Genomic DNA, 26,883 nt, shown 5'->3' with positions numbered 1-26,883 from the left:
AAAACTGGAAAATTCACTTAGAAGACATGTTGAACAGTGCACTTCATGTCACATTTATGGCTCCATTTCTGAGATGTCATTGTTCGAATGTACAGTCTGATTTAGAAGGATGCTTTGTAAGACTGCTTTCTTATATACTGTGCTTTGTGCACAACTGTGTAAGATTCATGGTTCACCCTGTAATATACTCTCGTATATCTTCTGTTTCAGATGATCTGTACAGCAAACATTTCCCAATAATGATTGACTCTTTCCAAGATTCAGTTAAATGTTTATCAGAGTTTGCCTGTAATGCTAGTTTCCCTGATACCAGCATGGAAGCTATTCGATATGTTCGAACATGTGCTAAATATGTGGATGAAAAGCCTCAGGTATATTCAGTTTCTTAACCTCTGTTTCATCCTATGCAACTTGCTATCCTTAGCTTGCATTTTCACTAATACTGATACCATGCATGAATAGCCTTCATATCTGTTACAGTGAATTTGTACCTTTAGGAGGAGTCATTCCCGTTGAAATATAAAGTACTCAGAACTAATTCTGTAAGAACTGCAAGGATATTAAATTATATTTAATGGGTGGAGTTGTATCTGGTAAAATATTTTTGTATATAATGTCTCTTTTGCAGTATTTTAATTGCAGGTGGAATGTTGCAGAAGTGAGTAGAGATTCTGGACAATATGGCTGAATTCATAAGTTTCATTTCAACTCACAGCATCAGATCAGTTACCTTTCATAGTTTCAGTAAATACATATACAGGGTGTTTCACGACTTTAGGGCATAACTGCAGGAGGTGATTTCCTAGGTCTTTGTGATCAAAAAAGTTCATATAAGCATGTGTCCGATTTTGGACGGTTACAGAGTTATGACGGTTTTAAACTCAGAATAGAAGGTAACGATTACTGACAGTAAACGGAACAAAATAATAAACCATAATATGTATGTAAAGTTAACTTCATGAAATTACCTTTAATTTGAATTTATTGGTGTTTAATGCTGATTTTCGAAAATGCCACTGCTGGCTGCAACACAGGCTGCCACTTGGTTACAAACCGTGCCAGACATACCAACCCACCCCGCCTTAGGTACCTCTCAAGTGTCGAGATAACGAGAACGCTCTGTCTGTAGCTGGCTAAAAATAGTGACCCGCCAGCTGACAGACGCGGTTCACATGAGGCCGTGTACGGGAATGAAAAAACGGTCTAACTCCGTAACCGTCCAAAATCGGACACATNATACAGGGTGTTTCACGACTTTAGGGCATAACTGCAGGAGGTGATTTCCTAGGTCTTTGTGATCAAAAAAGTTCATATAAGCATGTGTCCGATTTTGGACGGTTACAGAGTTATGACGGTTTTAAACTCAGAATAGAAGGTAACGATTACTGACAGTAAACGGAACAAAATAATAAACCATAATATGTATGTAAAGTTAACTTCATGAAATTACCTTTAATTTGAATTTATTGGTGCTTAAAGCTGATTTTCGAAAATGCCGCCGCCGGCCGCAACACAGGCTACCGCTCAGTTGTGAACCATGCCAGACATACTAACCCACCACACCTTAGGTAGCTCTCAAGTGTTGAGATAACGAGAACACTCTGTCTGTAGCTGGCTAAAAATAGCGACCCGCCAGCTGACAGACGCAGTTCACATGAGGCCGTGTACGGGAATGAAAAAACGGTCTAACTCTGTAACCGTCCAAAATTGGACACATGTTTATGTGAACTTTTTTGATCACAAAGACCTAGGAAATCACCTCCTGCAGTTATGCCCTAAAGTCGTGAAACACCCTGTTTGTTTTACACATTCATGTTTGATATACTAGGCAGATGGGTTTCAAATTTGTCTTATGAGGGAGTCTTGAGATGTGAGAAACTTCCATTGGAATATGGTAGTCACAAGAAGCATGTTAAAGTTGGGTTACAACTTGCAGATGTTTACTGTTTAATTAAAAAGTGTAACAGAAACTACAAAAGGAACCCAGCATTATGCTGTTTACAAGTGCATTCTTGAACACTGCTGTTGAACACATTGCAACCGCTCACTTCTTTGGGCCCTTTATGTTGGTTGCCCTTATCACCGTCCTTGCTCTTCTCGTGGATGTCGAGGAGTTAGGTGGGAAGGGAGGAGAATTGTGGTTGTTGGTGCTGGTAGGTGAGAGTTCGCTTCCTGTACACCCTTAGGTGTCTCGCAAGTAGGTAAAGACAGGAGTATCTGGGTTCTGCTCTGTAACTGGTAGAGCTGAGTTCCTGTCCCGGGGTCTTATACGGGTCTGGCTCAGGCAGGGCAAGAAGAACCTTACGCTATAATCACATACACCACTTCAGACTTTTGCACTTACAAATGATTTAATTCACTTCCGTTCACNTTCACTGAATATTACGGAAACTCTAATGTTTACAGTTAATTGTATTTAACATGTAATACTTTCTTTTCTGAAGGAACGTAGTTGTAAATTTGAGACTGACTCCGCCGAAAGTTTGATGAAGACTCCCTGAGGTGGAATGCACTCTCTCCGAATTCTGAGGTCCACGAACCACAGACTCCAAGAGAAATACCGTATTTACGCGTGTATAGGCCGCAGCACAATTTTCAGACAGAAATTATAGAAAAAATAATTTTCTTGGAATATTATTTCAGGAGTATTACACCTTGTATTACTAATTATGAATATAATTTTTTTTTAAATGAAGTGTGATTTCGAATATTTCGAACATAAGCCGCACCCCAGTTTTCCTCTTGAATTTTTGGCAAAAAATGTGCGGCCTATACATGCGTAAATACGGTATACTCCTCCACTTTTGCCATTGGTTAAGTTTTCAAACTAGGAGGTTCCCTAGATTTTGAATTTCCAATCATGTTGCTTTGCTATATGATTCTGCCAGATGCTGACCTGACGCTAAGGTTGACAGCCCCTTGATGCATTACAATCAGCGTATGAGGCTCCGGCTGTCCAACTTTTAAGTTATCACTGTTCCGAGCTGTCAGCTCTCAAATTCTCAAAGACTTTCCGACTTTGCTGAAATTGCCAGAATTCCAGGAAAGTACCAGATGTCACTTCCTGTCCACAAAGCAAAACTTGAACTATGTCCCTTCTGCGTGTAAGAGTTGGCTATCTGCCGCATCTCTTTGTTTGTGTTTTTGTAATCTTAACTTAATATAGGTATAATTAATACACAATAGTCCACCAATTAGAATGAACGGTTACAATATAAAATAAGAACCACAACTAGAAAATACTTTGTTACCCCTTGTCAGTTTGGTCTTCTAAGAACCTTGGCCTCCTTTATAATAGATACTCCTGTGCTATTTTCATTTTTCAGAAAACTGTAACTCATTGTCCTTATAGCCTTTCTTTAGTCATGTCCCTGAATTATTCATTGTTAGGTTTCTTTACGTACACAGTTTCCCAGGGTGATGTTAGTTTCATGCCAAATCACCAGCCTGTAGGATCAGAGGTTACCTTTTGTTTGTCCTTTAGTCTCCAAACTGTCTGGCATAGATGACCCTTTTGGAAGCTTATATGCTCACTACTGTTACTACCCAGTTGATTGGAACACACAGACCTCCCCACCACAGTAAGGTGGTATCCCGATACTGTACATAAAACTGCTAAGATTTGATTGTTGATGTCTGTACTTGAAATTTAACTTACCTCAGTTTAGATACTCAAGGATGTATTTAATACAGAGTTTCTGTCAGCGTAGTAAGTATGACTGCTTTAGTACAGCATGAACTCCTGATTATCTGCAATAGTGGGGGGATGGAGGAGGAGGAGAAGTAATGTAGTGCAGATAATTAGGAGAAACAGATAATCCAAATACTGTATTTACCTGAATATTGCAGTTACACATATACTGACGTGTGTGTGTGTGTGTATATATATATATATATATTGTGACGTGGATGGCGTAGTGGGAGGTGGGGGTTGCGTGAACTCTGTGATCTCGCAAGTGACGTCACATACCCCCACTCCATCAGTGTGCAACGCTCGGTAGACACCCCTTTCCCCACGGTGACGTAACACAGGACACCACAGTTGTTATGTAGCCGTAAACAACTCCCGGCAGCACTGCCCAGCAACGCCTTTGTAAACACGGGGAGTCCGTGCAACGACTGTTTCTAGGCAGTCGGTAAACACGACATTACACAACAGTGGCGCCTATTACATAACTGTTTTCTGTGTTGTCCGCAACGGGGCTAAATAAGGAGCAGCGAACACTATTCAGCAGTGAGTTCCGAGTTAGCCAGTGAGTCAGCAGTCAGTCAGTCAGTCAGTGTATGAGCGGGAGTGACACAGTGTGAATGGAACAGTTGCCGAGTTCAGTTGTAGCAGAAAGAAGAATACCGGAACGTGTGATTAGAAGCGATAGCGTGAGAAGCAGATGCTTGGCTCACAAGAGAAATAATTGGGAGTGTGTGACACAGTGAGACTTGTATAGCTCCCGTACTGTACCGTGAATACGTGTAGGCTACTGAATATAGAGTGAATAGAATATTGTGTAGGGTTTGTAAATTGTGGAAAGCCGTAACAGTGTTATAATTAATTGTAGCCAAGACTTGTAGATTGTTAAATAAACCAATTAGCAATCCGAACGGCGTCTTCAATGGCAAAACACGTTACAATATATATATGCACACACACATGGGCATCTAGAAAACAAGGATCATCCTACATTTGCATGCTTAGAAGCTATCTCACTGCAGTCAGTTTTTTTCACATTATTAGTATTGTTTTTAGGGTGTGCAGTGAAGCCATTTCATAGCATTCTGTTTTCTTCAATGCAGAGTCAAGGAAATGTGTTTCCCATTATTAACAGCTCAAATCTGAGGAACTAGTGCTGCAGTCTATTGCATTGTGCATGTATTGTAAAGTCTTGTTTTGAGTTGGAAAGTTACTTATGATTCTGTCATATTGGCAATAATGTATGCTAAATGTTGTTGAGTTGCACCAGGCTTGAAGTCTTATTATTCGAGTGACTGCCATATGTTCCGTCACAGTGATGTTGAAAAAAGTGTAAAATTGCATTACATAAAAGGTAGAGTTGTCCCTGTGCTTAACTAATTAGGCACTGCACCATGAAGGTGTATGGGAGACTGGTTGTATAGATCCACATTTTCTTGATGTCGGCACTGGTTGGAGGTGAGTGGTAAGCTTCGCGCCCCTGCTGCTTTAACCCCCCCCCCCCTGGAAAGGAGGCTGGATGGGCCCCAGAGCCAGTATGGATGGCGTAGAGAAGAGAAAATTCTTGACCCTACTAGGACTCAAACTCCAATCCCTTGGTCATCCAGCACGTAGCCAGTCACTATACCAACTACACTATCCTGGCTCCAATTGCATTACATAAGAAAAGTAAAAGCACACTTATTGTGGTGAAAATTGTTTGAGATTCTAACAAGAGGTCTCAGGTCTCTAATTAAAAACCATGAACAATTTATTTTGTGATATCATTATTAAAAAAATAAAACTTGTTAATATACTATCAGCAGTACATCTTTCAAGTCTTATTCCTGCAGCTGTACTTTCCTTCCTATTACCTAATGTTATATATTATCTTTGCAAATATTTTCTTTCAAAGAAACTTTTGTTGCTTTTAAATGTAAAAGCATTGTAAATAGTCAATGCATCATTGGCATAACTGATTTGTACTGTATTTGTTCTTGTTAGGATCTTACTGATAGTTTATATACAAAGTTATTGGTGAATTTCCTTTTATTTGCTATGGAAAATGAATGTTTTAAAAGTTTTTGTAACAAATTCAGTGTACCATAATTTCAGAGATGAGTGGCAGAAATTTGAAAGATTTTTAATACAGCCAGCAGAGATGAAGCACATCCTAGTCTAAGAAACTATGGGATTTATTATAGAAGAAATGACAGATGAATTTCCCTCCTTGCCTGTACATGTGTATCAGCATGTGGAAGAAGTATAAGTATCAGGCTACATTCAGTAAAGAATTTTCTGTGGCTGAAAGTAAAATCACAGAGGTCATAACATCCCTATTAATTATGTTATTCTAATAGATGAACAACACTGTTGCAGGTTTGAGCATGTGATTGATTAAGACATGATGTAACAATAAAAATGAACCTTTTTTCCAGTTGTTCCGTGAACACAACATGGAAGACATAAATGTCCCTGAAGAAGACAGAGTATGGGTACGAGGATGGTTCCCCCTGTTATTTGAGTTATCATGTATAGTAAGTCGTTGCAAGTTGGATGTACGTACACGAGGTCTCACTGTGCTGTTCGAAATTGTCAAGACTTATGGCGATGCATTCCAGTCTCATTGGTGGAAAGATCTCTTTCAAGTACTGTTCAGGATATTTGATAACATGAAGCTTCCTGAACAGCATACGGAGGTAAGTCAGCTTCCATTTTGTTTCAGCAGTTTGGAAAGCTGTCCATCTTCTCATGAAAGGGTGCCTAATTGTACAGGATCAAATACCAGCTCACTCCTTCACAAGTCCAGTCTAATGTTTCTCTTAGGAACATTACACATGAGCACTGACAGAAGTAAATGTTAAATGAAAGCAACTGAATGCAGACATGATGGGGCTGTGACCATAGAGATAAACAGCAAATGGTGTCAATCACATTGTTAGTAAGTGGACACTTCTAGTACACCAGAGAACTCGGTCAATCAATATCATGAAGAAAGCCATCTTTTGGGATGTGGCACCGTGTAGAAATTGTGTTAACTGACGTTTCAGAGGAACGTATCGCCTCCATCTTCAGGGTAGAAGACAAGAAGAAATCCACAAGTGAACCAGCTTGAGCAGGTGCAACAGACTGAGTCCAGTTGAGTAAACACAGCTGGATAAGAGAAGGAGGGAAGTGAGTGGGGCTACTTAGGGAAACAGTAAAGAGGGGAAGGGAAAGGGTAACAATCATCATCATAATAATAATAATCACTGCCACTCGTGGAGTTGAGCCCTTCTGGAGAGGCCCCCAGAATTAAAAAGAAAGAAAAGTTCGTTGTTATCTGTTATCCATAAAGAGTGTATGAAATGTAATTTTACAATTTTTGACAGGATCTGGTTTTAGCAGTGTTGAATCTTTGTGTTCTGCTGCCAGTGAGTTACTGTTGAAATTAGTTTGTTCTGTGTAATAACAGTCATGCATAAAGCATGACTAAATTTTGCACTTGTCTGCTTTACAGAAGGCAGAATGGATGACGACAACATGTAACCATGCTCTGTATGCTATTGTGGATGTATTTACGCAATATTTTGATATACTTGGGCCGTTGCTGCTTGAGGATTTGTACACACAACTGCATTGGTGTGTCCAACAAGGTATGATTTAGTTATATGCATGTATTGATTCCTCTGCTAAGTAGGGATTGTACAGGGGCAGTCACATAAGACATTTCAGTGTAAATTACATATATTGATTAAAATGCTTGATGAAGGTGTAATTTTATTGACAGCAGCACAGGCTTGGAAAAATATGTTGCTGCCGGTGATAGATTCCTGAAACATTGTTTGATAAGGTGGACTACATGCTAGTATGGGGGCACGCAGTAGCATAGTTGGTTGAGACATGGGTTCAAGTCCGGATTAGGTGGATTTTTTCAGTTTACCTAATCCCTTCAGCCACCCTATGGCCCTGGGGTCAACTCAGCATCTAACAGGAATGAGTACCAGGAATATTCCTGAGGGTAAAGGGCAGCTGGCGCATAAGGCTAACAGCCTTATCACCATCTGTGAACCAATTGTTTAGAAAATGTGGGACCCTCAATGCCTCACAACCCTATTGGTCTCCATGACCTGTTACAGGGATAACTTTACCTTTACATGCTGCTCATGTGTTCGTAATGAAAACATGCAGAAATGCACAGTATGGTATGCTGTTTCAGGCACAAGAGTTGTTAGTCCAGTCCTCCTCACTAGTACATTAATATCTGAACATTATCAGGGATGTGAAGAGGACTTCCTCCTATTTCTCCAAGGCATGCATACTCAGTTTGAGGAAACATTCTTCCAGCAGTGGAATGCAATCTTGGACGCTCTCAATGAGAATTTTGGTTTGGTATTGTCATGGCCACTGTATTCTTCCAGTCTCAAACCCAGCACTTAACCTTTTATGAGAGTATTTGAAAGAGAGTGTACAGAGAAATTAGCCCCCACACAGTTGATGGATTGAAAGAAGAAATTTCATCTGCTGTCATCAGAATTACTGCAGACACTCTGTGCAGAGTAGCTGGCAGTGTCTGTTATTGACTTCAGAGAGTCTTGTATGCCAGTGGTTCACACATTGAAAGTGTTTGCCATTTGCATGTTATTCTTCTGATTCTGTTGTGCTAATTAGCACCAACATTATTTCTTTACATTAAGTATATCAGAAAATGTGTGCAGTTTGAATTGAAGTGCCATTTTTGTTGACCTTATATATATTCAGAGAATACTGCAAATTCTGGCAGATTGTTGGTCATCCTCACCTCCAATTTTGTCATTCTCACTCTGAGTAACCAGAGTTTCAGTAGTTACTATAGGATTCTGATGATGGTGTATAACACACTAGATAACTAGTTATCTTAAAAACCAGGACAATGGATAAAGTCGAAAAACCCAATATCTCTGAGAGTTTCAGTAGTCCTGCGTATGTCTGCAGTAGGAGCTGTGGTCTCATCCACATTTGTTCCATGGCTGCTGAATGCTACATTGTAGCGTGGTTATCAACCCATGTAGGTTCCTCCTACAGTTATTGATTTCTTGGACATTATCTACCATCCAGTTCCCCCCCTCCAGCATTTCGGAGACTGTGCGCTGTCTCCTATGGTAGAGACCTACTCAGTTTGGCCCAATCAACAGAACTAGTCCCTATCTCTGGACCTTGGATTTTATTTAGAATCTTCTTCACCTCTCTCCCCCCCCTCTCTCTCTCTCTCAATGACACTGTCAGTATCTAGACTGTACAACACTAATGGCAAGGTAAAGTTGACTGTGTGCTTAACAAATTAATCACTATGCCATGAAAACATATGGGAGAGTTGCTGTTGAACATTGATTTTATTGTTCCAGATAATGAACAGCTGGCTCGCTCAGGCACAAACTGCCTGGAAAATCTAGTCAATTCCAATGGTCTGAAGTTCCAAGATTCAACATGGGACAAGACGTGTCAGTGTATGCTTGACATCTTCAATTGCACAATTCCAAGTGCTCTGCTTACATGGAGGCCGGATGAAGGACGAGATGGCAAGGAGAGCGATTTGGAGATCATTTCGGTATAACAGTTCACTAGCCACATACCGTTCTGAGTACTTTCATGGCGTAACTCTGAAAATTATGAAAGCTGTTCCAGACACTGATAACAGTCTGCTGTACAGTAACTGTGCAGTTGATCTGAGATCTTGCTAAAATGATGTCCTTTCGGAAGTGTCATATTAGTAGGTAGCTGGAGTCTGAAGCTAAAGTTGTAGTATCTGGTGTAGCATCTTACATCAGGGTTCAGAATGTGTGGAGCAATACCTCCATCTAAATATCGTAGTGTTTAATCATAGGAATATCAGAGTCTGATGTTGCATGTTTCAAGCCATCCTACCAGTTGAAAAGGTATCCAGAGACATGTCCACTTCTTTTTCTGCATCTAAGAACTGATCACACCACATTTTTGTTAACAAATATATCTTAATTAGATATTTTGATGAAAACATTGCGCTGAGAAAAATCAGATGCTTAATTTTTTTTTTCCAGAATGAAAATGGAGACCCAAGTCGACAAGGGATCCTGAAGCGATCGAATAGTATGTACAGTATACAGAGTAACAGCACGTCACCCAGCTCTGCAGACGAGCTTAAAATGTCTAAAGCAAAGGTGTGTGTAAGAAATGTATGAACGAAGAAAGCAGTCTTCTGGGATTTGGCACCGTGTATATGTGGTGTTAACCAAATCCCAGAATACTGCTTTCTTCATAGTCACCGCCATGAAAGCCTCAAATCTTACAAATGTGTGAACCTCTGTAATTCCATGTTGTACAGTCAGTGAAATGCTATTGCAATGGACTTAAAATTGAGTAATTAAAAATTAGGCAATAGTATACATGCTGCATGGTAGTATCACCGTCACCCTATGGGGTTCTGGTATTTTCTGTGTTATATAATATTGATGGGGAGAGGTATAGAATCTTCATTTAAATTGAAAACAACATGTAAATAGGATGTAAGCTGGTAGACAGCCAAAACAAGAATATTTAACGTGATACCAAAGGATAGAGATATAAGGAGACACAGAAGTTGATGACAAGATAAGTTTGAAACTTGTGAGCATTACCATTGGCTTTAATCACCAAATTCTTGAGCCCCCAACTTGAAGACAGAGGATATGCTAATGTGCTGCCCATTGAGGGCTGTCACACACGTCACAACAGGGAAGTTACATGAGTGTAAGGCAGTCTGGTTTGATTAATAAGGGTAAACTGAAGAAACTGAAAGAAAAATAACTGCAGTTGTTAGTATTAATGATATTTTAAGTGTGATGTATATCATGTGATAGCTGAACTGAATCATATATGGAGGTAACATTCAAATAGTTCTCATGAAAAATGTTTTGTTTTGTAGTTACTATAGGATTCTGACGATGGTGTATAACACACAGAGATTGGTCCAGTGATTGAGACTAGCTCTTTCTAAGAGACCCAACAGAATAGGTGTTTTGCCTCACCTGTGGATGGAAAGAGATCCAGTTTCCGAAACATCGTGTTTTTCTTAGTTATCTTAAAAAGTAGGACAATGGATAAAGTCCGAAAACCCAATATCTCTGTATGTTTTGTTTTGGTTTTCTAGGTTGGATCAGACAAGTTGTTTGCTAGTTTGCTGATCAAGTGTGTAGTGCAACTGGAGCTCATCCAGACAATTGACAACATTGTCTTCTTTCCTGCAACATCACGGAAAGAAGACCAGGAAAACTTGGCACTTGCTCAGGTAACTATATTGCATATACAGTTGTTTGTGCTTATTTCTAAGATTGGTAACTGAGTGTGAAGAAACACGATTCCTTCTTAGTAGCATGTATGTTAGTCTCTTGAGGGCTTGTGGCACACAAGCAGAATGAACTGATGTTTAATCGATGCATTGTTTTTCATTGTTACGCTATCAAAAGACATGGATTGCAAGAGGTCTGTGTTCTGTGAACTGAGCAGATTGAACGGTATAATTGTTTACTGTAATTAACAGTATCTGAGGGCATGGGTTATAAGAGCTTCTCATATACATATCTGCAGAAATAATGGTCGGATTGTTTTGCATATGTTATCTAAGAATTTTATCCTGAATTAAAAGACCCACTTCTGGAGCACTGTAACCTGTGTATACTTAATGCTATTTCCTGGCAGTCTTGGTCACATGTGAGATCTTCTGCCAGCAGTTTTTATGTACATTTTTGTTCTTGTGACATGAAATGTTGCTGTGGTATAGTTAGCTTGTAGGCATAGTCTTCAGTGAGGGCTTCCAGCAGAGTCTTGTCCTGTCCTTTTTATGTTGAAGGAAATACTGAATTTCACTAAGAATACACAAGCAACATGACCAGAAGTTGTCACAAAAAGGAGACAATTAAGCTGATCTCCCACTGCTGAAGTCAATTGCATGAAAATGGCCATACACATCATGCAGTTTCTTTTGTTTGGAGCTGTCCCCTTCTTTTCATAAGAGCTGTCCCAGTGATGTGGTTGAAACTTTGGCTTTAGCAACCTTCAGAACCACAGTTTGAAACAGTTGGACAAGCCAGTTTCTTACCAACTTCATGTATGTAGTCACATAGCAATAGTAAGGTCAGCATGGAATGAGATGGTTGTCCCCCCCCCCAAGTTTGTTGTCAGTTGCTCAGTCGATCACTTGAGCGTGGAAGTGTAGTTGGTTTCAGATGACTCAAGTCAGTTGTACCAGTGGGAGAGCAGACTTAAACTCTTTGAATGTTTAAATGTTATGGATTGTTTCTATCACAGGCAGACCTGCTACACATAGAAGCTGGCCTATCAGAACAGCAGAGGGAGGAACAAGGGATGTACCGGAACCTGAGCTCAAAACACCTCCTGCTCCTTACTGACTGTCTTCTCCAGTCACATCGATTTGCTAAGGCCTTCAATTCAAATCACGAGCAACGGAACCTGCTCTGGAAAGCAGGTAACTGAATCAGGTTTTAATATTTTTTCAGATTTATATGCAAAAATCACATACTATTCAAATGATCCATAAGTTACTGGTGTGTGACTGTGGAAGTAGACTGTAAATAGAAGAATTCTGTCACCTGATAATGTAACACTGTTGTTGTGAGAACTTCAGATCCTACTTATAAATATAAATAGACGTTTTAGTGCTGTTAGGACTACAGTTTTGCTAATACAGTGAACTATCTCCATACATCAAAACAGTCCACTAGCATGGACTAACTAGGAACTGGGATAGCATAGTGGGTATAGCGACTGGCTATGGGCTGGACTACTGAGGGGTTGGAGTTCAAGTCCCAGTAGGGTCAAGAATTTTCTCTTCTGCACATTCAGAACAGCTCTGGGGTCCACCCAACCTCCTATGCAATGGGTTCTGGGGGCTCTTTCCCTGGGAGTAAAGCGGGCAGGACGTGAAGCTGACCACTGACCTGTAACTAGTTCAAAGGTCAAGAAAATGTGGATATATACATCCAGTCCCCCATACATCTTCATGGTGTAGTGCATAATTAGTTGAGCACAGGGACTTTACCTTTTTTCTTTCTTNTTTTTTTTTTTTTTTTCCTTTTTTTTCCCCCATACTGTAACTGCCTAACTGTGAAGTGTCTCTGCATGGCCATGCTGTCATACAGCATCATTAAGTAAGGCACAAAGAAAACAAAAATTTGTGTGTCGACAGGTTTTAGGGGCAACGCAAAGCCCAACCTGTTGAAACAGGAGACTCAGAGCCTGGCGTGTGTACTTCGGATCCTGTTCAAAATGTACAGTGATGAGACTCGGCAGGATGCATGGCCAACCATACAGCAGCGCCTCATTGCAGTTTGTCGTGAAGCATTAGAGTACTTTCTGTGCCTCCAATCCGAGGCTCACCGTGATGCATGGACCTGTCTTCTCCTCTTGGTCCTTACAAGGATATTCAAAATGTCTGATGAAAGGGTAAGACGTCAGTGTTATGTCTTACAGGATACTTTTGTTGCTGTGGACCTGATTTTTGCACTAAAACGTTTTCTATGGTAAGAGTTCTATTCTCTGCAGTATTATTCCACATAGACCAGTTAGAGTCTACCAGTGTTTCAGAGGAACACATCACCTCCATCTGCTTGCATCATACTGATTTGTTGCTCTACTTTTCCCTTCAAGATGGAGCTGATAATTTTCCTTTGAAACAGTGGTTCACTTTAACCAGACTACACCATGGTAATATCCCAGAATATAAACCTCTTTGTAGGCACTGCTATGAGAGCCTCATGTCCAACAGTTTGTATAGTATTTTGGCATATTGTGGTTCCATGCCTGTGGTGTGCTAAATGTTCCAGTTCCTGGGATGTGACCACTGTATATAGAGGCCTTGCCCAGTTTGTGGGCCTCCACACTTCAACACAAACCATGGGTTCTGCTATCACAATTTTGTTGGAATGTTTTTTCTGGAGTGCCAGGAGTCTCATTAATCTTATCCAATGAACAAAAATGGATAAAGTTGTGTTGTTCATGATTCAGGACATGAATTTATAGTCTGCTCAAATGCCATGGGATACCTATCTTGTATTAAACATACTCTTTGGAAGGACTCTACTCCATGGAGCTAATGCACAGCAGTTTAATGTCAATAAGACTTGTGTGCTTTGACCATATCTCAATGCAAATGGAACTGAAAAGCAATTTCAGGTGTCCGTGCTTTACAGATGTCATCCATAACAGGTTTGGATGAACTCATATTCTTTCTTGCTATAGTAAATGAAAATAAAAATGTCCCTATAATCTCTGTTACATGAATGCATGATTGGCTAGAGATTTTAACAATTTAACATGTCCTTTTTGCTAGGAGTATTGTACTGTGGTTTCTCCACATATTTATGGTTGCTGTAGGATCACTTCCTTTTCTAACTAAATTACAGTCATCCTTATAATAGTTTCAAACTGTTGATAAAAATGCTAGCTTGCTTTATGTATGAACCTAGTTATCTACAGTCTTCTGAATCACATTTACATATTCTGCAGGAATATTTTTATGGGTAATTTACATATTGTGATGTTTATACCCATTGCTAGGTAATGAAACACATTCCTGCGAAACCAGCACACTCAATAGTAGGACATCCATTGCTAGGCAACACATCAGTAAACACACCTCCTTAACAGTGGAGGCAACGTTTTCCAAGGAGTCCATGCTGAGCATTTATAAAGGGACAAAGAAGGTCACTTGACTGAAACTCATGTAGAGGTGGGATCGAATACCTCCACCGTGACCCTGAGAGTCATAGGAGGTGACAAAAAGGGAAGTCTCAAATCTGAGACAGTAAAATATGGTCACAAGTCCCAAGGTACTCTGCCCCAAGAAAGACTGCGCTGGCAAGGGCCAGCAGCATATACAAAAGACAGATCCGTCCTCTCATCGGAGAGGGCGCCCCCACAGAAACAAGACCGTAAAGGTCAAACAGTAATAAATATCTGGTCATGAGCCCAAGATTGGGCTCGACATCAGGACTTACTGACTGACCGTCAGTCTCAGTGTGACTTTGACTTTGACAGTTGACCGAGTAGAATATAGAAGAGTAGTGGGAAGTGGAGAGTTGAGTTTTGAGATACCAGCCTGTCAGGATATGAGCTTGGGAGCAGAGAAATTGAATCGAGTCTTCAGAATTGGCAGTTGCAGATTAATGGCAAGAAAGGAATTAAATGGCTTCATGTATGATTTGAAGTTACAGTGAAACTGATAAATCCATTGCCAGGATACAGCTAGTGAAGACTGAGAACAACGTGCAATGGTTCACTGTAAAGTGTGTATGAAGAATGCCGTCTTCTGTGATGTGGTGTCATCTAAATCTTGTGTGAACCGACATTTTGGAAGAAAGTATCACCTCCATCTTCAGGGTAGAAAAATTCACAAGCAAGGAACCAGCATCAGCAGGTGGCTTCAGACTGTAAAGTGTGTATATCAGCGATAGCGCTGTATTACCTGTAGTCCTGAACTGTGTGAACATATAAGGTGCAGTAACCCCAACCATCAAATCCAAAACTAGTCTTATAAGTCACACACAGACCCTGTCATGTGACAATATAATAAAACATATCCTTGTTATTATCATCCACTTTGGTTAAAATGTGCATACATATACACAGAGAAAAGGTGAAGTAGGTTAGAGAGGGTGTAACCAATATAGAAACTTCTGTTGTGAACAGACTTCAATTCAAATTGATCATTGAATTTGTTTTGCAGTTTGCAGCTCACACTTCCAATTACTATCCTCTCCTCTGTGAGATCATGTGCTTCGACTTGAAGCCAGAACTTCGTTCTGTGTTACGCCGATTTTTCTTGCGTATTGGACCAGTTTTCAACATCACACCAGGAAGTCGTTCAGGGGGTGGACCATGATGCCGTGGGACTGGGCGAACATGTATTCGCCCATCCATTATAACCAGCTGGGATACCCAGCAAACTGCAGTTCAGGAAAGTCATGCCTTGTGTATGGAGTCTCACTGAATCCACGCCATGGTGATGAGTAGAGGAAAGGGTGAGCCTGATCTCATAGCTTTAAACACTGTTTGCAAGCTGCCTTTTAGTTACTCGTTTTTTCAACTGTACATAGGCTATGGAGTCAGGAGATGTTATATTATGACAATCAGAATTTATTTTTATTCTCATTCAAGTGAAAAATGTTACAGTTGAACTGAAACCAGCAAGATTTGTCACCCAGTGGTAATTTACCTCATTCTATGCTTTATTGTTTTTGGAGTGTAATGATCCATTAATATTGAGAATATGCAGGCATGAAAATTCAGCCATGTTCAAGTTATTTCTGTAAACAGATATAAAGACTTTTAATGTTAGGTTAATTGCAGGTAGCAAGCATGTTAGTTTTGAACATTAGTACAAATTGTTATTCTTAATAAAAGTAAGTAAAGGTATCCCTGTAACAGACCGTGGAGGCCCATAGGATTGTGAGATGTTGAGGTTCCCACATTTTCTAGACAATCGGCTCACAGATGGCGGTAAGGTTGTCAGCCCTACGTGCCAGCCACCCGTTACCCCCAAGAATATTCCTGGTACTCATTTCTGTTAGGGGCTGAGTCAACCCCAGAGCCATAGTATGGCTGGAAGGATTAGGTCAATTGAAAATTATCCAATGACATCAGGACTTGAACCCACGACCAACTACGCTACCACACGCCTTGTTATTCTTAATATGGGAACCTAAAATACCTATTGCCCAAATTTAAGTATTAGAAAACACAAATATTTTGTATTTAATAATGGGATTCAAAATGGAAGAATCATGTTTTAAATTTCACCTCTGTGCTTGTTTCATGCTTTAACCCTTGTGCTCCCTTATCCAAGGTTGGCCATTTTTCAGCACATTGTTCAGACACACCACTACCGAACAGAATGTTTATTTTTCAGAATTTGTTTTTCCCCCACTGTCACTATATGGTGCATGTAATTATTTTATGATTGCTTGGAAATGTGTGGATATGGAGATTGTTTCTTTACCATGAAATACAGACATGTGGTAGTCTAGTTGGTTGAGGCACAATGCTACAAGCAAGAAGGTCGCAGTTTTGAGCCCCAGTGAGGTTTTTTTTGTTCCCCCCCCCCATTTGCCTAATCCTTCCAGCCGAACTATCACCCTGGGGTCAACTCAGCCTCTAACAGAAATGAGTACCAGGAATATTCCTGGGGGGTAAAGGGCAGCCAGCATGCAAGGTTGACAACTTTACCACCATCTGTGAGCCGATTGTCCAGAAAAATGTGGGAGCCTCGACATCTCACAAACCTATGGGCCTCCATGGTCTGTTACAGGGATAGCTTTACCAGTTTACTTTTGCCATGAAATACAGCAGACTGCTTGTGTGCTGTGAAAAATGTTTGATCCGGCAAGTAACCCAGGAGAAGAGTTTCTGGGATTGAAAGTTTTTATTTTGAAGTCATCATGTACTTGCATGTTCCTTTATTAATGCTTCAGAATATCAGGTTGGATCATGGTAATTAGTTCTCAGCGGCATCACACACTGCAGGTTTCCTTGTACAGTAGCAGCAGATAAATGTAGCAGAGTTAAACCATGACATTGATTTCAAGAACATCCAAAAAAATAATATGACTTCCTCAACATTGAGCCTACATTGTGATGTACTGTGAAAGATAATTTCAACGAGTTTTGGGAAGTAGTACTGCTCACGTATAACTTACTGCTGTAATTTATTCTTAAAGCTTATTTAGGCAAGAAAGTACTTTGGAATTATGAAGAAAAAATATAGAGCACACATACATGAGTATGTCTGAGAGTGCATGTTTCTTCTTTGTCTTTTTTAAGATAAAATGTAAGTTTGTATTATATTTCCATGTTGTCATATGTACATGTATATTATGATAGGCACTCCAAGTTTCATATCCTTGTATATAGCTCAGATCTCATTTTGAAGAATAAACTGGGAAGGTAATGAATGAATGCAAGAAAAACCATTTCAAGACCAGTGTCATTGAAAATAAGATTGTGGCTTATTTGAAAGTATGTGCTCAGCTGAAGGGACTGAGGAAGACTGAGAAACCTTCATTCAAGTAGCCAGTTTCAGTCAGGATTTGAACTAGATATTTTGTCACCACATTTCAGATGTTTTTAAGTTAAGAATTTTGCCCATATGGAAATTATAAAATAAAATATGACCCTGATATTCACAATACAGATTTTAAATTCACTGTTACAGAAATATGAAATACACATTAAAATTTGTAAAACACAAGTTCAAAACAGCAATAAGTTCTGGCTTTTTTAATTATTTGTTAATAAATTCAGAATGCATACATGAATTCTTGATGACAAGGCAGTATATGTAGCTGGCCATTGGTTAAATTGTGTGCATGTGACAGTGACACATTGGTAGCATGATTGCTATTCTCATATTTTAGATTGTGCATTACGTTACCAGAAGATGTCTGAAAAAGTTCCAGCTTTTTTCAAGTTTAGTCATATATACTTGCTATTCTTTCTACTGGGTTGAAAGGGATTTTAATTACAACTGTGAAGGAAAAAGAATCTATATGAACTTATTTTCACTGATAACACGGGAGGTGATAAGAAAATATGGGTAATGTTATGGAAAATCATGATACAGGCACATTTTCAAGAATATCTCGAAAGTATGCAGCATGTGCTGAATGCAAAGCAAGAGGAAGATTTGTCAGTGTTATTTTATTGCTTTATATGCTCTGCACTAATTGTTGACAGTATTCATTTACACTAGATCTTACCACCATCCTAATCGAGATATCACACATGATTCCAGGATGTTTATTCATCCTGATTTACCTTCATAAAAAACTTTGTTGCTGTCCACCTTGACACTAAATGGGGCATAGTCATCTGTATACAGTATGTGCAGTTTTCAATACAAGAAAGTTCATATATTCACTTTACAAAATATGTATAAAGGTCAGTATCTTCCAGTGCTTCAGCATCATGCCAGGAAGATGTATGTGCAGGCAGAACTCCACACATTCTTAAGCTCAGCACTAGAAAGTGGTGAACAGTCATTTACAACCACATTACTCTTGGAGAAGCTGCCCCAAGTACCCTTTCCATGAGAGGCTGCATGGGCCCCAGAACCAGTCTAGACATAGTCAGAAAAAGAAAAATCTTTGATCTCATCAGTTGAAAGTTTGAAGAAGTAAAAAACGAAAGCAAGTGTTTTCATCTACACAAGTAAGTTTAGTGTTTCGAGATAGTGTTATTACTTGTTAGAATGTGCATATTTAATCATGAATTGCAATACGGTGATTTTATTGATGAATGCTTATCTGACTTAACAAAACATATCATCCTACTGAGACATTCATTTGCTGTCATTTTAAGACAGTTTTTTTTCCTTAAAACAAAAGTACCCCACTGCTGAGTTTTTTGTTAAAGCTCTCTAGATTCACTTCAGAGGATTTAGGTCAGGTGCTCTACAGTTTGTCATGGGTTTTCCTCATTTACTCCACTGCATGCCTTAAGTTTCTCGTCAGTGTAAATGCAATGTTAGTAATTTGTTACCTAGATAAGGGCAGTACTAGGCAACTATTTTAAGTGTTTGAATTCATCTGCCTTACATTTGTATTAATTGTACTTGCAGATTTTCTCAGTCTTATGAAGCATAGTGGTTTGTTGTGCTTATGGCTCTGGAAGTATCAAGATCTGTATATGTTAGCATTTATTGAATTGCCTTCACAGTTTCATTTTGATGCCATTTTTATTTTGATGTCTGTAATAAGGAAATGATAAGCGGCCTCCGTAGTCTGGGGGTAATGTTCCCACCTCATGACTCAAGGTACACGGGTTCAAACCCGGTGGAGGTCGTGGAATTTTTAAGGGTGGAGAAATTCAGGGAATAAGTCCTTCGGGAGGGACTTTAAGCTGTGGGTCCCATCTCATAGACTTACAGCACGTAAAAGATCCTCATGTCTCTAGGAGACCTCTGAGCAAAATTAGGCAAAATGTTTCCCGCCCAAGTAGTTTCCAATGCCTCTGGTAGATGGGGAAGTTATCGGGTACCAGTGCCAGTAGAGGGCCGGACCTCGCTGGCAGAAAGAGGAGATAGCAGGCACCAGTATCGGCAGGGTATGGAGACAGTAGAAATTAAAGGGGGACATACAATAGACTATTAGTCGCGGTGCATGGGAAAACCCACCCCCTCTATACTGAATAACTGAAGGAGATGATATGAAGTTCTGTATTAGGTTACCGTATATATCACAGTTGCATATATAAAGGGACCTTCTGAAGTACAGCAGGAAAACTTTTACGTTAATAGAAAAATGTACACTATATAGTCTCAAAACGTGAAGAAATGTAAAGCAATTTAATTAGTAATACCTCAGAACTTTTGTGTTTGAGAAATGCAGTTTCAGTATAGCAGCATGACCAATCTGTGGTAAGCTGCAGCAATTTCAGCGTTTATTTTGTTGTATATTTGTACACAGGACACCAGTGTGTTGTATCGTGGGATGGGACAGGTTGGCAGGGCAGGCAGTTCCCTTGGGAGTCAGTGTGGGGTGTCTGAGAACTACAGCTGAAAGTTAACTAGTACATTTATCAATAAGAAAAAATACATGCAGTTCATGTAGAGAAAAGCCCAGCTGGTAAGCACTAATTGCCTGCCTAAGCAAGGCAGCGGCAGTATGATGACTTGCTACAGGCTGGATGACTGAGGGGTCAGAGTTCGAGTCTGAGCAGGGTCAAGAATTATAATTTTCCCATGTCATAGAGACTGACTCTGGGGTCCAGCCAATCTCCTATCCAGTGGGTACTGGGGGTAAAGCAGCCAGGGTGTGAAGCTGACCACTCACCTCATTGCTTTGATGAGAGTTTGAAACATGACACTAATTAATGTTATTGTCTCTCTTCATAGTAACTTAATTGACATATTTCATAGGATGAAGATTGCAGTGAGTGATTAGTGATGTGCAAGAAAATGTAGATCTCAGTGGAAATAAATTGGTTAAATGTTAATGAAGTAGACCCAATCACCACTCAGGCTTTTGTGCAAGTGCATTATATACAAAAACACTGTAAGGCCATAATGGATTGATATACTTTATTACAAAAGAAAACTGTATCTTTCTTTGTGTATTGTATTTAATCTTTGTTCCTAATTGGCTTTTTCTTGTAATTAAATAATTTATTGCTGGCATATATTGTCCAGTCATCACTTTTCTAGTGGCATACTAATCTGGTGGTTGTATGAATTTGCACTTTTCTTCTCACATGACAAGTTCTCAATCAAAACTGTTATAATGCAGTTCCTTATAACAGTTATTTTCATTAGGTAGTTACAACGGGAAATGTTACACATAGCATAGTTTGTCGCAAAAATATCTGTACTCCTGCGAATCTGTATTAAATGTTAGTAATTATAAAATAATTCTGTTGGAAGGCAATTATAGTGCTATGAACCTTGAGTACGTGAATTTTGGCAAGGCAGAGAACAAGTGATGTAGGGTTACTTGACCATGAGAGAGATTTCTGGTTCTGTGTTGGTGTGGGATTCTGTAGTTAACATAGTGATGTATTGCATTGTTTCAGTTCTCATTGTGCTCTATAATCTCAAAAGTGAATCCCTTAGTGTATTTGTGATGTGTTATAAATTTCATTGTATTCTTAGTTTATCTTGTAGATCTTAAGAAGAACAGAAGGTAAACTTTAAATTGAATTTATAGGAAGGAAACTGCAACCCTCTTTGTATATATTGTTCCTGTATAAATTATTCATTTTCTGTTTTCATGAAGATGTGGCAAGGTGGTAAATGGTCATCATTTAGATGTGTTGCTTATCGTTTTTGTAAACGACAGATTAATAGTGTTTTGTACATAGTATGAAGTTTATGGACTGATCTAAGTTATTGTATTGTACATTAAGGAAAAATGTTTTTACAAGACAAATCTGTTCAAGACTTATTGGCTGTTACTAACAAATGTATCTTATTAGCTGACAAAGAAGTAGATTTAAGAAATCAGTCTTTGTAAATAGCGACAGATATTGTGATCAATAAAGGTAGAGGAAAATGTTATTTATGAAATGTTTACATTTTTTTTTATATTTCTGTAGGGAAGAAAAATAAAGTACTGTTATATTTAGCAGTTCCCTTATCTACAGGTATAATTAGTTTTTCTGCACAATCAGGTCAGGTGAAAATGAATACTGATTCTTCTATGCCTATCTGTCTAGCATCTACTCGCCTCTGTGTCTTCTTCCACTCCCACCAGTTACCACTTACTGTGGCTGTCTGTTCCATGTATATATATATTCTCAGTTTATTGTTGCTATTGATGAACAGGGTGTGCAGTGTGGGTAGACCATAGTATAGTGCTGAATTACAAAATAGTGTATCCTTAGGCTCCCCATACACACACAGTTTGGCCTTCCGATCGACCTTACAGGCAAAACTTTCACAGTTTAACCCCTCCCTTTCCTTCCCCATACACGCGCAGATAAACTGGCAGGCTTCATGCCACAATCACGGTCTTCCAGCCTATAATGCTGAGTCACACACGTCATGTGCTACAGTCCTGCAGGTAGAACTGATGGACTGACGGGTTTCCCACAGGCCAACAGTCCAAACAATTGGCCGGTCGACCACACCACACACATCAGTTTTGCCTTTCAGTCTTCAACTGTGCAGGCCAAACTGTGTGTGTATGGGGGCCCTTAGTATCAATCACATATTCATATTTAATATATATTAATAAGTGATAATATGTATATTAATTAATGTGTGATTTTTATATGTGAAATGTTGGCGGAAATACTTTTAACAATCAATATTATAAAACTCTTGATTTAATGATATATGATATAAACTCCGTCCTAAGTGCAATAATTTATTGTAGGTCTTTCGTCTTGCCTTCTTCTACACTACATGTTTCAGCTGCAAATGGCCATCATCAGGTGTATACACTCACGTAGCTGTTACACTGCATCTAGTTTAAAATTTAAAAACCCGGGTCTTCCTAATTGTCCCCTTCGTCATTGCTAACAGAATCTACTTTGCTGATATCTGTCTGGTTTATACATTATCTTTGTTACCTACACACATGTAGTGTAGAAGAAGGCAAGACGAAAAGACCTACAGTAAATTGTTGCACTTAGGACAGAGTGTGTATCGTATAAAGTGCAACAGGATGCTTAAATATAATACTCTTGATTTAAGTTTATCTGGTCCAAGTGGTCAACATGGTAAGAATTATTATATTATTCACATTTTAAAGCAGAATTGTTAGTGATTTAATTATATTAATATATGACTTACTTATGGAGCTAGCGGCCTCTGTAGTCTAGAGGTAACGTTCCCACCTCATGACTCGTACGTGGGTTCAAATACCTGGCGGAGGTCGTCGAATTTTTAAGGGCGGAAAAATTCAGGGAACAAGTCCTCCAGGGGGGACTTTAAGCCGTGGGTCCCGTGTCGTAGGTTTACGGCACGTAAAAGAACTTCATATCTCCAAAGGAGGTCACTGAGCCAAATTAACGGATGTTTCCCGCCCAACAGCAGTCTCTAATACCTCTGGTAGATGGGGGAAGCATTATAGATACCTCTCAGCTAGTAGAGCTGGTCTCGCTGGCTGGGCAGGACTGATGGTAAGCACCAGTACCAGTAGGATATAGAGACTGGTAGAAATCAGAGGGAAGCACAATGGACCAATACAGGTCTCAGTGCATGGGGAAACCCACCCTCTCCAATAACTATCTAACTAACTAACTACTTATGGAGCTGAGCCATTCTTGAGGAGAGGCCAAATCTGTAGGTACTCAAGAATTTCCCAGCATTTTATGGAATCTGAAGGTTCATTATTGTGTTCACAAGAGCCCTCCAGATCAATCCAATTCACGCCATCCCATCCTGTCTCTCTAAGATCCATTTTAATATTGTCCACCCACCTATGCCTTGGTCTTCCCAGTAATCTGTTTCCTTCTGGCTTTCCCACCAATATCCTATATGCATTCCTCTTCTCCCCCATTCGTGCTACATGCCCTGCCCCCCTCATCCTCCTTGACTTAATCATTCTAATTATAATTGGAGAAGAGTAAAAGTTATGAAGCTCCTCATTATGCAGTCTTCTCCAACCTCCTGTCACTTCATCCCTTTTCGGTCCAAATATTATCAAACACCCTCAGTCTTTGTTCCTCTCTTAATGTCAGAGACCAAGTTTCACACCCATACAGAACCACAGGCAAAATTATAGTTTTGTATATTCTAATTTTTATGTTTTTGGACATCAGATGAGAAGACCAAAATGTTCTGGACTGAATGGCAAGCAAGCATTACCCAAGTTCAATCTCCTCTTAATTTCTTCCTTAATCAGATTTTGATCTATTTTCGTCGTTCCCAAATATCTGAACTGTGCCACATTTTCATAACATCTGTTTCCTATCTTTATGACTAGTAACACTAATAATAGTGGTATAATATGTACTAATTATACATGGCATTACTTCATTTGAAATTCTACTTCTAGCACAAAAAACATCATTAATTCTGAGAAATTTCAACACCTCAGCACAAGAAGACTGTCAGTGTGTTTCAGAAAATAATATGATAATGGGTAGTAATTATATGTAGCATTACTTCATTTTAAATCCCACTTCTACTGAAATTAAACCACTTTCTTGCCATTAATTCTGAGAAATTTCAGTGCCTCAGTATAAGAAGACATCCAACATTTAAGAAAATATTTGATTTCTGTATGTAGCTTTGAAATGTCCAAACCTTTTATGTACAAAATTGTCTTATTCCATGTATTAAGCATTTGCAGTGTGTCGTTACATGCCTGCATTCCAGTATTATTTTTCTTGATATTTCATACATGAACTCATTAAATATTACTGGTTTCTTGTTTTGAGAATGCCAAATTATATCTGGAAGGAACACCCAAAATGAGAGAACAGATTTATAGTCCAAAGCGTTCTGTCCTTTCATAAACCCAACAACTTGCAGTTTAATTTAAAACTGAAATAGTGGTACCTCACATTTATAAGATACACTGCATGCTACAGCGATATATTCACACTGATGTATGAACCTAAAGATTCAGATGAGCAAGGTTGTATTCCAAATGGATTTAACATATACAAGAATTTACTAGGGGCACTGGAGAAAACTGTGTCATGTCTGGATATCCAAACAGCCACAGCCAGGAAGAGAGTGCCTCCAAAATACAAGACTGACATGTTACCACAATTAACATAAAAAGAATATAAAATTGACATTTTTCTTTCTGGATACTTTTAAGGGCATATCTCAGTTGAACTGTGTGGTAAGCACATCACTTTAAAATATCCCATCAGAAATTGTGCTAAAATGAAAATGCTGCACATCAAGTAATTCCCAGAACTTTTTTAAACAAATATTCATTCTGTGTTTCTGTTAACCAAGATTAAATGTGAAATTTCAGATTTATACATTTTTGACCATATGAAGTATGAGTATTAGAGAATGGTTAAGATCTAACCTGAATGGGCATGTGCAGACTTTTTTAGAGCCTCTAAAGAAATACCTCAGAGAACATGATTAATGGAAGCTAAGAAACAACCAAAAAGAAAAAGCTTCCATATTTCTGGTAGCTTTAACTGACTACAAGTGTTACCACAGCATCACATGGTTCCATTTATTCATTCATTGACTGTCTTGGTCAAACATGAACCATTCCATATATTCTGTGTAATAATGGGACACTGTATAAGTTTAAAGGCTCTTTATTGGCTTTTACATTGTAAGATACATGTTCACAAAAGTTTCTTCAAGTGTACCAGTATATGAGACTTCAGTGTTGGCATGTTTTTTGCAAGAAAACTGCACTTATGGCATTTTAAAGGCATATCCATAAACTCCTTGACTTCTTCTTTTGTCATAGGTATTACCTTGCCTTGCTTTTCAACCTCAGAGATTAATTCTGAAAATAAATAAATGTAGTAATCATTATGACATTACATATTCTGAGATACTTTTGATATATTCTTAAATTAGTTCAAAATGGAGGGGTAATGTGCATGAACACATATTTGTCTTAAAAACTAGTCAGTGAACGTTGATGACATTACTGTTAAGAAGGTGTATACTAAAAGATGTTGGATAATTTTAATTTTTGCCACAGTTTTGGCAAGTCAGGAAATCAGATTGAATACAGATGCTTTCATAAAAGGTAGCTGCAACTGGCAAGGACATTTGTTAGGACTCATTGTAGGTGTAGCAAGCTTATAAAGCTATAGACTCCTGCTGTCATTGTCATCGGATGGGGGTCACATAAATTTATATATTATTTTAGGAGGCTGTGGTGTTAAAAAGTTTATGAACCCCTGCCTTAATAAATTAAGTCCAAATTGAGTATCTTTAATAATCTGAAATTCACTGCACAGAATAGTGGTACATATAAAATATATTGTGGCATGTCTGCTGAAAACCAAAATTATGAAACCATCAGGGACAGGCATTGCTAAGGAATGGCTCCATAAATACGGCCATTTCTAGGTAATGGCTCGGTGGACATCATGGGAAGGCAACAACAGAAGAGCTGTTGGAAGTGATGTTTGCTGTACAGTCCATGCCAAGGCTACATAATGAAGACCAGCTGCCATTACAAGAGGGTCTGCAGACAGTCAGTTGAGAGCTGCAGCAGCTGAGGCCAGGAACAGTTCGGGAACCGCGAGAAAGGGAAACCTCTGCCACTGGAAGCTGCTACCAAGACCATGAGTGAGAACAGAAGTCCGTGTATGATCGTGTCGCATTGACGGCTGAATTTTTATTATTAGATGTATTTCATACATTATCAAACTCAGGTGAGAAGGGTGTAAGAAAGTCTTGACAACTTTCTTCCATACAACTTTTTCTGTGAATGAAATAAATATATGTAAGATTTGATGCTTTCACGGCAGTGACTATGAAGAAAGCAGTCTTCTGGGATTTGGCACCGTGTATATGTGGTGTTAACCGATGTTTCGGAGGAACGTATCGCCTCCATCTTCAGGGTAGAAGAAAAAATATAAGAAATCTGCAAGCGGAGAGACCGTGAGAACCGGTAAAAGCAGACTGTGTGGAAATATACACAGCTATGTGAGAACAGAGAGGGAGAAGGGGGAAGGGCAAGTATACAAGTGAAAGCAGTAGTGTGGGAGGGGTAGGGGAAGGGAGCTGGGACAAGCTTGGTTTTGTGTAGGGGAGAGAAAGGCAAGGTTAAAGGCTGGGCACTAACCCG

The 26,883-nt window shown here is 39.1% G+C and overlaps 2 protein-coding genes across 5 annotated transcripts in view; one reads left to right on the top strand and one right to left on the bottom strand.

Annotated features, from left to right (window-relative positions):
• The window catches only part of LOC111867634 (brefeldin A-inhibited guanine nucleotide-exchange protein 1), a 62,769-nt gene extending 46,651 nt beyond the window's left edge, over nucleotides 1-16,118 (top strand). The window contains exons 22-31 of one of the 2 annotated variants that reach the window (XM_023857646.2): nucleotides 211-371; nucleotides 629-658; nucleotides 6,106-6,366; nucleotides 7,167-7,302; nucleotides 9,031-9,233; nucleotides 9,703-9,822; nucleotides 10,791-10,928; nucleotides 11,948-12,125; nucleotides 12,846-13,102; nucleotides 15,384-16,118. In XM_023857646.2, the coding sequence (XP_023713414.1) occupies nucleotides 211-371; nucleotides 629-658; nucleotides 6,106-6,366; nucleotides 7,167-7,302; nucleotides 9,031-9,233; nucleotides 9,703-9,822; nucleotides 10,791-10,928; nucleotides 11,948-12,125; nucleotides 12,846-13,102; nucleotides 15,384-15,539 (1,640 nt within the window). In that variant the 3' untranslated portion in view covers nucleotides 15,540-16,118. The remainder of the gene's footprint in view (nucleotides 1-210; nucleotides 372-628; nucleotides 659-6,105; nucleotides 6,367-7,166; nucleotides 7,303-9,030; nucleotides 9,234-9,702; nucleotides 9,823-10,790; nucleotides 10,929-11,947; nucleotides 12,126-12,845; nucleotides 13,103-15,383) is intronic. The other variant, XM_023857648.2, reaches the window with a different exon arrangement.
• A 9,253-nt stretch (nucleotides 16,119-25,371) lies between these two features.
• The window catches only part of LOC111867597 (aprataxin), a 7,643-nt gene continuing 6,131 nt past the window's right edge, over nucleotides 25,372-26,883 (bottom strand). The window contains exon 4 of one of the 3 annotated variants that reach the window (XM_023857588.2): nucleotides 25,372-25,584. In XM_023857588.2, the coding sequence (XP_023713356.1) occupies nucleotides 25,418-25,584 (167 nt within the window). In that variant the 3' untranslated portion in view covers nucleotides 25,372-25,417. The other 2 variants (XM_023857587.2, XM_023857585.2) reach the window with 2 other exon arrangements.

Source organism: Cryptotermes secundus, unplaced genomic scaffold (assembly GCF_002891405.2).
Source record: "Cryptotermes secundus unplaced genomic scaffold, Csec_1.0 scaffold548, whole genome shotgun sequence".
Classification (NCBI taxonomy): Eukaryota; Metazoa; Arthropoda; class Insecta; order Blattodea; family Kalotermitidae; genus Cryptotermes; species Cryptotermes secundus.
The sequence above is the reverse complement of the archived record's forward strand: the minus strand, read 5'-3'. Positions and strand labels throughout refer to the sequence as shown.